The sequence below is a fragment of the Wyeomyia smithii genome, chromosome 2 (genome assembly GCF_029784165.1).
Source record: "Wyeomyia smithii strain HCP4-BCI-WySm-NY-G18 chromosome 2, ASM2978416v1, whole genome shotgun sequence".
Taxonomy (NCBI): Eukaryota; Metazoa; Arthropoda; class Insecta; order Diptera; family Culicidae; genus Wyeomyia; species Wyeomyia smithii.
Window position 1 is genome coordinate 127,545,845 of NC_073695.1, and position 14,022 is coordinate 127,559,866.

Genomic DNA, 14,022 nt, shown 5'->3' on the forward strand with positions numbered 1-14,022 from the left:
GTACAGCCGAATCTCTCTATAACGACATTGCTAAATCTATAACAACATTCGCAACGGTACCTTCTGTTCTACATATGCAAAAATTCTTCGTATTATTGCGACATTTCGCTATAACGACAGTCCCTTGCGGTGTCGCTATAAAGGGATTTGACTGTACTGCATCAGATTTTGTACAGTCGATTTATCGACCTTCTCAGCTGCTACCAGGGGACTATAAACGTCACAAATTTACCTACAAAACATAAATCTCGCTAAACATGTGAAAAGGGCCCATGTGCCATATGTAAACAAGCCACAATTTCACGTTTTTTAATGAATACAAGATGAATTTTCCAGTACAAATGAGATTGTTTGATTAAGAGTAAATTCTTTTATCAATAAATTTTGTTGGTTAGGGCAGATTTCGCTTGTATTATTCAAAAAACGAGAAAATTTGGCTTGTTTACATATGGCACAGGGCCCATGTGCCCATGTTTCACATGTTTGGCGAGAAATTCATTACAGCGTCAGTATTTCATTGAAAATTCTTACAAAACTAGGGGTGGGCGAAACGGCTTTTTTGCAAGAGCGGCTCTGAACCGCTCACTCACCGTTCTGACCCGACTCATATGAACGGCTCATGGTTCACAATGATTCACGAGCGTTGACAGTTCGTGTTTTCTCGGTAAACTTCGGGTTCGCGCGAACGCATCAGTTCTGGTGCGTTCAAAGAACCGTGGCTCTTTTTCGTGACCTTTTTCGACGATCCATACCCTTAGGATAATCTGGTGAATTGCACTACACAGCCGCTCGCATCCCAACTTTGAAAAGTTCGTCCGGTAAGCCATCCTTCCCAGCGGCTTTGTGGTTCTTTAGCTCTTTGCAAGCATTCTTCACCTCGTCCAATGTTGGTTGGTCCACAGCTTGTCCATCCTCCCCAAATTCTATCCTGTTCCCTTCGACGACTCTCCTACCTTCCTCACCGTTCAACACCACTTCAAAATGTTGCTTCCAACGCCTGGCCACCTGCGATTTATCGGTAATCGGGTTCCCCTCCCTGTCATTGCACATGGCAGGTACTGGCACAGTCCGGTTCCTGATTCCGTTGATCGTTCTATAGAAGCTATAGAAGTTCGTGTCGTGCCTGGTGAAGCAATTCTCCACCTCCGCGAGGACGCGATCGTAGTGCTCACGTTTCTTACGGCGATGAAACCTCTTTTCGGCAGCTCTTGCCTCCCGGTATTTCTCCCGCATCTGACGCGTTACACGATTAGTTGCTATTAACATGTTGGTGTAGGCTCGGTTCTTCTCCTCCGTCAGCTCTAGGCACTCAGTATCGAACCACCCACTACGCGTGGTTCCCGTTGTCATGCCTATCACCTCTCGCGCTGTTTCGCTGACCGCATCATGAATGTGCTTCCACTGCTCGTTCAGGTCCACTCCAGTTGGTTCACCGATCCGTCTATCAACTTTCCGAGTATACTCTGCAGCAACTCCTTCCGCTGATAACCTCCGGATGTCCAGATGTATCTTCCTCGCCGATCTCGATTTAAATACATTGGACAACCGGGCGCGAATCTTGCCTACCACGAGATAGTGATCCGAGTCGATGTTTGGCCCTCGAAAGGACCGCACATCTATGACGTCTGAAAAGTGACGGCCGTCGATCAGCATGTGGTCGATCTGCGAGCAGGCCTCTCGTTGTCGTTGTCGTTGGTGGTAGAGTGAAGGCTTTCCCTACCAATAACGGGACGAAAGAACACCTCTCGTCCGACTTATGCGTTCGTATCTCGCATTTCTTGCCATTCGTTTCAATATGCCACCAATTGCATCGCATGGGCCTTCATGGGACAAGTCGCAAAATAATACCACTCTGCATCGACTGTTCATAGGTAACCCAGAAGTTATTGGTTGGGTACTTTACAAACAGTTATTATTAGTAAACAAGTAGGTAGTGTTGCACGACAAACATATTTTTTATAAAACATTCGGCAAGGGGGAACGTGTAGGTAGGCGCTTGAGTTATTTATCCAATCGTTTTGTTGTCAAAGAATGAATTGTATATTTTTGAACAAGCATTTCAATGAACGTATGGTTTTGGCTGGAGAATCACGGACAAATTAAGAAAAACGTGTACTTTCTTAAATATTAATAATTTTTCGAGCTTAAATTAAAAATAACTCTAAAACCGATGCCTTTACAATGTTAACTACCAAGAGCTTTTCGATTCAAAATGACTCTTCGCATCTTTTAAAATCATCAGAATATAAATATTTTAAAAAATGTTCAATTTAGAATTTTTATAAAAAAATTAATCCACCATAAAAAAAAAATTTTTCATTTCTCCATCCTGGATTTTTTTTAAAAGTTGTGTATTAACGTCAAGTTTCTTAAAAAAAATAAAAAAAATTAACTCCTTTTTTTTAAATTGAAATTTAATGCTTATTTTTGGTTTTTTTGTGGTCAAAACATTTTTGTTTGTACAGTGCACAATGGTCCAGAAACCAAATTTAGGGGGAAATTCGGGTCTAGAGCTCTATAGCAACATTTTAGAGAAAAACTTTCTTCTACAAAGTTGTTACATATGAAAAAGCGCTCATTGAAAAATTATCCAAAATTAGGGTGACCAACATTTTCGATGCAATCAGGTATCTAACTTTTTTATCTTTGTAGATAGAAGAAAAATTTGTTCTACAATGTTATAGCTCCATTAATTTTAAGTAACTTTGTGAAAAAAGTTTTTCTATATCTTTGAAAACAACCAATTAATATTGAAAAAACATATTTTACGCTCTAACTTTTTTATTTCAAGTTTCATCTCAAAACTGTCTTTGAACGACTTTTAGAGCTTTTTAAGAGAAACAATTTTCAATGCTGCCATCGTAAATATCTCAATTTTACTCAAAGTTATTAATATTTTTCATAGAAAAAATATGCGTTTTTCATTTGTATGTCATTCTTTTTGGGGCAAACATAAAAAATATCTCTTGGTCTCATTTTGAAGGGCATACTTGACTTTATAAATGGAGGAACTTTTAGAAATATGTTAATTTTTAAATTTGAGTAAATTCAATTTAAAAACAAGCCGAAAATTTCAATAATTTTATATATTATGCATATAAAAGCACCCAGATTTATTTTTTGGTATTTTTTCTTATAACTAGACGTAATTACCTTTAATTTGACCCAAAAATATCGAAAATCGATCAACTGGTTCAAAAGTTATGAATTTTTTTAAAATAAAATACATATATATATATAGGAAAAGGCCGGTTGCTGCAATTGCAATATTCATTCAATTATCGCATGAATGCTTCATGGTCAAATCGCGCGCGATATCCGCTCTGACATAACAAATCTTTCGAACGTATTGGATAACTGGGAAAAGAGGTGTGACTTAATTATTCCTAGTTATACCATTCTACAACTTTCCAAAAATTTTATTTCGTATGTCGTAATACTAATGTACGAAAAATACATCTCATTCATTCTGGCTCAGAGCGATCTTTTGATAAGCTCCGCCTTTATTTTCAGTTCCTACAGATTTTCTCAGTTTCATAACACGGATGTACAAAAATGATTTCTTGTGAACATTCTGTCGAGCCGGACCGATAGAGCTCTCATAGAGGCAACGAAATAACATGTATTGTGTCGTTTTGCACGGCTTGGAAGAAGAAAATGTTCCCGTCTCCGTGTCGAACAGAAGCAGATTGTTGCGTGTTTGATATTGCCTATGGTAGACATGAGTATGAAGGTGGAAATTCTGCTGTGATGTCAGACTATAAACGTTTTGTTTTAAGACGCACTAGCGTAAGTGCTGCATTTCTGTTATCTGCTACCATCCAGCACGAGAACAAGTATAAATTACAACCAGCCATTTTCAGGGCCACCGACACGTTCTTGAGGCAATGTTGAATTTTTCTTGGCTTGCAAATGCTGAAATTTGCGGTTTTCTGTCTGTTGCACATGATGAAAAATTTTAACTACCTCAATCACATAATTGTAGAGCACCAAAAGGTGCTATTATATTTCACAACAGTAACAACACTGGCAAGTTGGTTCAATTATCACTATTTCGGATAACCATTCGCCGATGATTCTAGTTCTCCCGTTTCCTCTAGCAGAATTGCCTGCCACTTTCAATAATTCTGCAGCTACCGACAACTTCATAACAGCCGCCAGATAGACAGGTGCTTAAGTATCAACGCGCCCAGCGCGATCAGCCAGAAATTGAAACCCGGCTTTTCTTTCTCCGTCACGATCAGCATCCAACGTTCGTTTGGTATCGGTACAGTCATGAAATGAACAAAGCGCGTGTCAAAATCCTTCGCACAGTAACACGCAACACCGTGATGTTATACTGTTGCTTGCCTGCTATCTGCCTTTATCCGCCAAAACACAAAACTGTACGTGTTAGGTATAAAGCTGCGTGTGCGAGAGCTCTATCGGTCCGGCTCCGTCGGCTGCCAACATGAAATGAAATTAATATTTTGTGCATTCGCATTACGAACCGGAGACAGGAAGAAACTTGAAATAAAGGCGGAGTCTTGTACCTGTAAGACTCCGCCTTTATTACAAGTTCTTTCCAGTTTGTCTCTGGTTCGTAAGTTACAACATAGCTCTAAAAAATATCAGGAACAGAAAGCGACCTCGAGTAAACAACAACAACAACAAAAAATCGTTTAGAAAGTCAGTTCGGTTATATCTGTTAGTGTCGACTGTGCTTGTGAAGAGAGGTGGTGATTGATTGCTTGGTATGATTTAGACAATCGATGTTATTTATCAACTTTTCAATAGTGTATCTCAAACAATAAGTTATTTTTGTTACATACATTTAACCGTAAAAGAATTTGTGATCGGTTGATGCCAAAACCTTAAAATTCTGAAAAGAAATGACTGATATATAAGCACTCAAAAACTGACCACTTTTCCCTGGTTTTCCCTAGTTAAAATACTAGATTTTCAAATTCAGGCGCCTAACATCGATATACACGTTAGTCAACGTCAAAAATAAATTGGACTTTGATTATTTTCACTAATTCGAACATGTCATAAACATGCTGGAAGTGACCTAAATGGTAACAAAGATGCCAGAAGGGATGGCAAAGGTAATATTTCGGAACAAAAATTAAATATATGTATTAAATAATGGAGTCTAAAACTCCGGATAATCGAGTCCGACCTGTACTCCCTGATATACACTGAACCAAGTATTCACTAATTTGTTATTGGGAACGTCACAACACTTTATTTATTTCATAATCTAATTCATGTTATGTGAATACGATAAACTTCATGAAAAAACCAGATGAAATTTGTTAGAGCATTAGTGATGCATATCAATGGTATACTTTTTATCTGTCAACCTGATAGCTTTTATGTGAATACGCTTCATGTGCGTGGACAGATAATAGTTATGAGATTTTCAGATGTGAAAAAAATGTGTTTTTCGTTCGTGTATTTAAGATGGCGAATGTTGCAGATAGTTTTCTGGAACACAACGTAAGCTTAGTAAAATTACGTAAATTCAAAAATAAATTAAATCTATTTTTTAGAGAGTGGAATTCAGCTGTATTAGCTCCTAACATTTTCGTTGGACAACTTCAAGAACAGTTTGGAGCAAAGTTCCGTTGAATGGAGTTAAATTTTATTTGTAATGTAAGTTTTATTTACAATTATGTTTATTTATTATTTGTAACATACCATCATTGAAATAAATGGACAAATTCAATCTCTTATATTTAATCTTTTAATTTCGAAAAAATGCAACACTTCAAACTACCAGACCGAACATTACATGCACAAGCACATGAAGTATATTGAAAAAAACCAATAATTCTCATCGCTGTAAAACACATACAGGACATGTGATTATTCCAATGAATATCACTAAAACCGTAATGTGAGTTTCTAAGTGACAATCACATAAATGCTATTGGAAAACCTACATAGAAAAAGACTATATATGTTTTCCAATAACTTTTACATGATTACTTGGTTCAGTGTAGGTTTATAGAACAGAGTTAACTCCCCAAAACCGAAAACAGTGGCCGAGCGTTTTGCATGGTGAGGGTAGTTTTTCTGCATTGGAAGTAATTCAAAACTTGAGCCAAATGTGAAGACAGTCCCCTTATCACCAAATTGTTAATTTATGAATTAAGACTGATGTTCAATCATAAGGATGATATTGATATTGTTTGCACAGGGAAGTAAATAGAGAAGACATAGCTAGTTCATTGTAAGTTAATAATTTCTGTGCTACAGTGATATGACAGTGTGACGTAGATCCATGTGATCAGTTTTTCAGTACGGCCAAAAACGAATGAATTTCTCACCACTTTTGTATTGAAATGGGTGCCTACGTCCCTTTTTTTGATTTTATACAAAGTACGAATAAGTAACAGCAAAAAGGAAGATACTAAAAGATAGGTCTTCGAATAATAAACAAATTTGCATGAAAATCCCATTTTCGAAAAAATGGCCTTTACCCAAGTAACCAGTAAGCACTAAATCATTGCCCTACAATTCACACATCACAGAATTCTGGGTATTCTGACCTAAATGCTTGTATATATCTGATATAATGTTAAAAAGGCGAAATAGCGAGCTGATAAAGTGCTGCAGGTGGCAACCATTGATATGCATCACTAATGCTGATTTGGAACACCTATGAGATTTCTCTTTTCTGACATGTGAGTTACGGAAACAAACGAAAAAAAAAATTTAGAACCTTAAATTATGCATAATAAGGTAACAATAAAATACTTAAGTTTTTAGTCAACATTATGACTCCAAACAAATGTAACAATCATAACAGGAAAGGGCGAAGGTGAAACAATTGTTATACCAAGGATACCACTTTTGCCCTCAGGTCTACCGTTCAACTTCAAAAGGCTTCAATTCAGAATTGAATTCTCTATTACTATAAGTCAAAGGGACAATCCATTAAACAATATGGAGTAGATTTAAGATCGCCGTGTTTTATGCCACGGTCTATTATATGTCGCTTTCCCGAAAGTTGGCTCACCTGCAAATTTATTTATTTTAGCTCCTGATGGAGAAACGAAAAATGTGGTACATAAACAAGTTTGTAACTAAAATAGAAATAAATATTTGAAATTATAGGTTGGCAAACAATATATAAGCATATAGAAAATTATGGAACATGCAGAAGTTTTTACACGAGCCGGGTACATACAGCTAGAGTCAAATAAATTTAACCATTACACTGAACATCAAATATTTTATCGGAAAAACGTCAAATATTTGACCATTGGTCAAATAGTGTACTACAGCCTCAAGATTGTTGGGGCTCCATGTGAAACCAGAGAATAGGTTCTGAAAAATCGATTACCTTGACCGACTCTATGTAATAAAAACAACAAAAGAAAGATGTATAAATAGTTATAATGCTAGTGACATTTTCGATCACAAATCCAAATTTTACCTACCAGTTCGTTCCTCTACTTCACAAAACCGTGGTGCGTTACACAGGTTGCATGTGTGCCTTCGAGCCCAATTTACATTAGCACATTTACTGCACTGCCAATCTTCAGCACTGAACAATCCTCGGGATTTTTCTGCAGCTGCCTTTCCAATTTCAATTCCAACTTTTTTCTTGTTTCCAGATTGGGACTCACCACTCGCATTGCAGTTACTGATAATTTTCTCCAAAGGACGTTCTCTGCCGCATCGGTTGCATTGATTTCGCCGGGCGAAATTCAAGTTTTTGCATCTTTACATACGAAAGCAGTGACGTAAGATAACAAACAAGAATCAGATCAATATTTTTCCTTCCAATGTCATTGAAAACCAAGACATCTTTTCTTACTCAGTATCCTGACAGATCCAATCGCCATCTTTGTTCGATCCAATTTTTCGCGTTTCCTCCGGTTTACAGTTAGAGCTCATTTGAGGTCTGTAATATTGTTTATTATAAACTTGATAGTACGATTATTGAAAACCGCTTCGTTAAAAATTTTAGAACGTCGTGCGCTACAAAATAAACTTCACTGAAATAACATCAACAACAGAGATGCCAGATGTTTTTTAAAATGTCTACAACTGCTCGCGCAGCCGAATGTGAACAAAAATCTGCACACATTTTGAGAAAATCTGCGCAAATATAAGAAGACACTGACAAAAATCTACAGAAACTTTAAAAAATCGGCAAATATCTGCTAGTCAATGAAAATCCGCACACGGAATCCAAAAATCTTTGTTTTATAGATAAATCTGCACATCTGGTTTCCCTGATAGGGAAAAAGAGAAAAACTCGCACGCCCATTTTTTGTTTTTGCACAAAATAAAATCCGTACCAAAAATAGCTGAGAAAGATGTCACTCATTTTTGTTAAAAGTGGAGGGATTTATCAGATACAAATTCCCTCTTTGCATGACTATTTAATACGGATGAGCGATACTGACGAAAGTATCGATACTTTGGTATCGCGATACTTCAATGGGCTTCGATACCAGCAGAGTCTATGTGTATATAGAGTCGCGCGAAGAGAAAATCTATAGTTCCGGCAACACAGTTTTTGTGCCGTTTGTTGCCAAGAACTATACAGATCTGTTTTTCAACACGCATAAGCGAATATAACTGTTTTGGAATTCTTCACAAAATACACAGTTTTGAAAGATTAAACCGGTGTTGTTTTGTTAAATTTAAGTGAACCAGTGTACAGGTTTAATGTTGGATTAAAATGTGTAAGTAAAACTTCGGAAAAACACATATTCTTTATTACGCTCAATTACAACACTTTTAATCCACTCCTAATATTATCACCTTGTTTATTTACATTGCTCGATTGGTACTAGCGAACCTATACATTAGAGAAATGACAAGACACTCACCGTTAAGGCAACTGTCAACATCAAAACGGATAACAGCAATGCAAAATGATACAACTCGCCCGTTTTGATGTTGACAGTTGCCTTAACGGTGAGTGTCTTGTCATTTCTCTAATGTATAGGTTCGCTAATTGGTACCATAGACTAAAGAGACATAGATATCCAAGCTGGGCTTCGCTGCATATAATCTCAAGGCAACACTATGAACTTGCCATCTGTAGGCCGTTGGGTGAACTAAAGCATATCCACTCGGAAAAATATCATGGTACTCCTTATCATTTCAGTGGTGAGCTTGACCAGATTCTCACACCCAGAAAAATATCATGTTACTTTGATGTTACTTGAAATCTGATTTGTACGGCGGTTTTCAATCGACTTTACAATATAATCTAGATGATTTGCCATTTCAATTTATTACAACAACAATGCAAAGAAACCTCGCGTAATTTTACAAATTAGCATGAGTCACAAAATGTAAAAATCTCATAGATACTCTCATCAAATTGTCGAAGGTGACAAAAAGAAAAAAAAAAAGCTTCGCATTCACTTAAATTATTTTAACATTGTTTATGTTGTACTTGACGTTCGTGAATTTTGACGAAATAAGTTATGCTATGCTTTGCTACTCGTTGTAAGTGAATTTTGAGGATATTAAGAGACGTATATAACAAAGATTTTCAACGCAGTAATGTAAAACCTTAGTTAAAAATAGCGTTTAGCAGTATTCACCAAAATAAATATTGTATCGTTTTTGAATAGAACCTAAAAGGATGAGCGAAAATTTACAAATTTAATTTTCTCAGTTCTTTGCAAATATTAATAAATCGATTTAAACATTCAAGCAAGGAATAGTGAATTTGATAATGAATGAGATCACAAACAATAATCTGCAACGGAAACTACAAACCGAAAGGAAGAACATCCTTCAGCAACATTTGACGGCTGAGGCAGAATTATTAACCCAATCAGTTCCGCAAAGGGATTAAAGCTGTATAGTGGTTCTCAATCGACTATTAAAATTGGTACAAACAACAAATGAGTTATGCTAATGATGACTAGAGCAAGATACCTGACATCATACATTTTGCTCGCAACACCTTTATAACGGTGCCATCTGATGATCTCAAACTGCACACTTAAAACTGGATCTCGAGCTCGGCAACATCCGAGCTCACTCGGCAACTTTGGATTCAACCGATATTTCAGCAAAAAAATGCCGGTTGCCGACAGTCGTCAGATCATTTTGCCGGGACTTCGTCCAAAAAACTAAGCTTGACGAATCTCGTCTCTATTTTTTGCCGAATTTGTCGTTAAACACTGTTGAAGCCGAGATCAGCAAAAACATTACTGGTATCTCGGCACAAATTTTACTCGTTGCGTGTTTCGGCAATACAGCTGTCATTCTCATGAACGAGTTGCCGCCATTTTTCTTAGTGCAAATTTATGCGTGTTACGGGTGAGCAAACAGGAAGCAAATACAAGTTTGGCTGAAATTTGTGCAAATTACAAGTGTTTACAATCCGGTAGCCGAAAAAAATGTAGAACAGATTGGTGGGAAGTGGCTGGAACTCAAAAAGTGTAGTTCCAAATCGTGTGAATACAATATTGTATTTGTTTTAAGGATAGGCATTAGACGTAGTTTTAGACTATATGTTTAGCTCAATGCCCCACTGGTGAGCAAGATAAAGAAAAGTATTCAAGATTTAGTATGAATAAAAATTCTTACTAAAACTCATCGAGCTTATATTTTATCTTTTGAAAGAAAACTACCGAATGCACAGTGAAACTATTCTCTGCGATTGGATTCCACTAAAAAACGGCTCTTAACTGTGCCGAACATTCAGCTTATATAACCGAATGGTCGTTAAACTGGTTTGCCGCTTCTCGGCTGGATTTTCCGAGAGCACAGTCAACTGTGTACCGCGATTCTCGGCATAAAATGACAAATGTCAAATATTGATTTTCCGAGATTCTCGGCAAAAGAGATTAAGCCGAGATGGTTGCCGAGTACTCGGCAGTTCAAATCTCGACACAAACAATAACGAGATTCGGCGAAATTTTTTAAGTGTGTGTGATTATTAGCAAAATCGATTTATCATGCTCAATCCGCTAGATGAAAACGAAAACAAGATGGCAATACCGTATAAGGATATTGAAAATTAAATGACAGGACCATACAATGATATTGAAAAACATGCTTCACCTTTTATCACCTTGTCGTCATTACCAAATTAACGGTATACAAATTAGTTCAATCACAACTACTACTAGTGTGAAGTTTTTATCTATTTCTAAATAATCATTTTTACAATAACGACCAGGACGCACCAAATATAAACGGTAGTGTTACCTATGAATAGTTTATCACAACAAGATATAACCCTCATTTCAAGAATTTGCACTGCTAAATTGAGTGATTTTCCGGTTTAATTGTTTGTTTATGTTCACTCGAACACCGTTATCAGTCAAATGTTAGAAACGAAAATTAGTTAATCTAAGAACCAGAGTGATTTGCGCATCGGGAAAGCAAAACCTTTCTTTTGATGCTTATGAAAATCACTCAGTAGTATCGTAGGTGTTTTGGTTTGTTCCTCTTTCTCGAAGCTACGTAGCCACGCCTTAATTGCAAAAATCTGCTCTGAACTCGATACAAAAGACTACGTGTAGAAAATTCAGCTTCAGTTTAGTTTGTTACACATAAGCGAGAGCAGTGCAGCTGTTAAAGGTACGCGAGATTGAGAAACGAGAGCTGCATACGAGTCAACTCAAAATATTCATGGTGCGATTATCAGCGTTCTGTAGCACGAATTTTTAACTGAATATTATGGAATCGGTTCTTTTCAGAACTATAGATGCTTGAAGATAAGAGTTATGAGAATTTTCGCAACTACTACTAGTGTAAAATTTTCATGTATTCATGCATCGTTAGTTTTAAAATAACGACTATCAAAAATAAATGGTAGTGTTACCTATGAACAGTTAGGCGCAGCATATAATAATATTTAGTTTAGCATATATTAAATATTTAGTCCTACGTCACCATTCCATACAACTCCTAGGGCTGTATACCTTGTAGTATTTTTTTAAAATCATCATTTAGAAAGTATTGATACCGGAACCTCATCTCTTGCGGTGAGTATCGATGCCAAAATACTCGATACCGTGACGACCAATATCGATACCGTTGGTATCGATGCTAGTATCGCCCATGCCTACTATTTAGACTTCTGTGATAAACATTCATTGCCCAACTTCTTATTCGGGTTATTCGCGTTGAAAGAGATTTTGAAGGCTGTTCGCACCTACGTGAAAACTCATATGTAATTGTCAAAATGTGCGTGATGACAAAAGCAAAAATATTTCCTTCCTTCTTTTTCGCATGCAAAAACCAAACAAATATCAGCAACACCGTCAACGCGAATTGCAGATTCCATCTGAAACGCGAATTATAGACAACTTGCAAGCAAAATGCAGATAACGTGCACGCCAGATTGATCGTATGCCTTCGTTAATCGTATCTATACCAGGAGGATGACATCTACTAGAAATCATGTATCGAACATCGTTAGCAATATGGCGGCATTTGTGTACATGTGTACATGTATGTAGAACAAATGTTTTTACACATTATTTGTGTTTATACTACAGCCTGTGAATTAGAAATAAACAGTATTGTAGCGTCCAAGTCCGCTCTGTAGACAACCCGTCTTTACGCCTTTAGTCTACTTCCAAGAATGAGCACACAACGGGTTTCTAACAGTCGTTTGGCTTTATACTCCAATACCTATACAGCTAGCAGGGGTGTAGTCTGTGGTTCGGAACTTCTTGTAATATTACTCTACATCCTTCTTCCACTCTATCGAAAAAAATACATTTAAAAAAAACAAGTTTGTTTTCAGAGAAAGATCAATGTTTATTCAAACTTAATCCCATTACAGACTATATCAGGTTGGAGATTTTCTCATCCTAACCGATCGTTTCGGTTCTTTAGCTGAGTTATTCGATGAATTCCGTTTATTTCTTATTGAGGTTTGAGATTGATTCGCTGATTCTGTATCCAAAATCATCGATTCTGTATCCATCACCCTTATTTGTCCTGGCCATTTCTTGAGGTGGCTGATCGGCCGTCTATATCTTACACCTTCATCGTTCATAACTATGGTATCACATCCTGTTCGTTCAATAACTTTAAAACGCTCTGGTCGAAAATTGGGTTCCAGTTTACCAATGTCATGATTTCTTATCATCACCATATCTCCAACAGAAATATCAGAGAGCTTAGCATTTCTTTTTTTGTCTGCGTATATTTTTCCTGCCATTTTTTTCATCGCATCGTGATCACGAATATCTTCGCTTCGCAACTCCGGTTCTGTCCTGCGACATGGCAACAAGTCCTTAACCGGTTTACTCATCAAGAGCTCGAGCGGTGCTTTTTCTGTAACAGAATGAGGAGTAGTGTTGTATGTATACACGTATTCAGCAAGTGCTTTACGCCAATCTCTCTTCATAACTTTGGCGATACGTAAAGCTCTTAAAATGCCCCGGTTCTGTCTCTCAACAAGCCCGTTAATTTGAGGCCAGTACGGGATCGTGTTTACTAGTTTGATGTTTTTCTCCCTGCAGTACGTTGAAAACTCGTCGCTCGAAAATGGAGGACCGTGTTTTTGCAGCTGTGGTGGACTTCATCTCAACGACCTTCAAATACCGACTATAATAGTCCACCAACACAAGGAACGTCGCGCAATCCTTTGCCGAGAAGAAGTCAATGGCAAGATCTTGCCACGCTCTCTCCGGCATTCTCTTCCTATGCATCGGCTCTGGCGGAAACTGATTACTAACAGCTGTGCAACCCAGACACTCTTGAACCTTTTCGGTTACATCACGGTCCATACAAGGCCACCATACTCTTTCTCGAAGATTTCGACGCATGGCGACAATACCCGGATGACCACGATGTGCTATGTCTAATGCTCTAGACCGCAGTTTTTGAGGAAGTACAATTCTGTCATTCTGAACAACAACTTTATCGATGATCCCCAATTCGTCAGCGTATGCCTGATAACGGAAAAGTTCCTTGGGCCAATCATGGGTTTCGAGAGCTGTGATGACTGCTCACAGAATTTCATCATGACAGGTTTCAGTCCTGATTTCTTCCAAAGTGATTGCTGTCGGATCCTGTCCAATTGCAAAT

General features: G+C 37.4%; 1 protein-coding gene across 2 annotated transcripts in view; it reads right to left on the reverse strand.

Moving 5' to 3' along the window:
* The window catches only part of LOC129720837 (zinc finger Ran-binding domain-containing protein 2), an 89,807-nt gene extending 81,392 nt beyond the window's left edge, over positions 1 to 8,415 (reverse strand). Inside the window, exons 1-3 of one of the 2 annotated variants that reach the window (XM_055672650.1) lie at positions 8,298 to 8,415; positions 7,811 to 7,897; positions 7,431 to 7,714 (exon numbers count right to left, since the gene is read on the reverse strand). In XM_055672650.1, coding sequence (XP_055528625.1) covers positions 7,431 to 7,714; positions 7,811 to 7,890 — 364 coding nt within the window. In that variant the 5' untranslated portion in view covers positions 7,891 to 7,897; positions 8,298 to 8,415. Of the gene's footprint in view, positions 1 to 7,430; positions 7,715 to 7,810; positions 8,233 to 8,297 lie in introns of those variants that run through there. The other variant, XM_055672651.1, reaches the window with a different exon arrangement.
* Between the last annotated feature and the right edge of the window lie 5,607 nt (positions 8,416 to 14,022).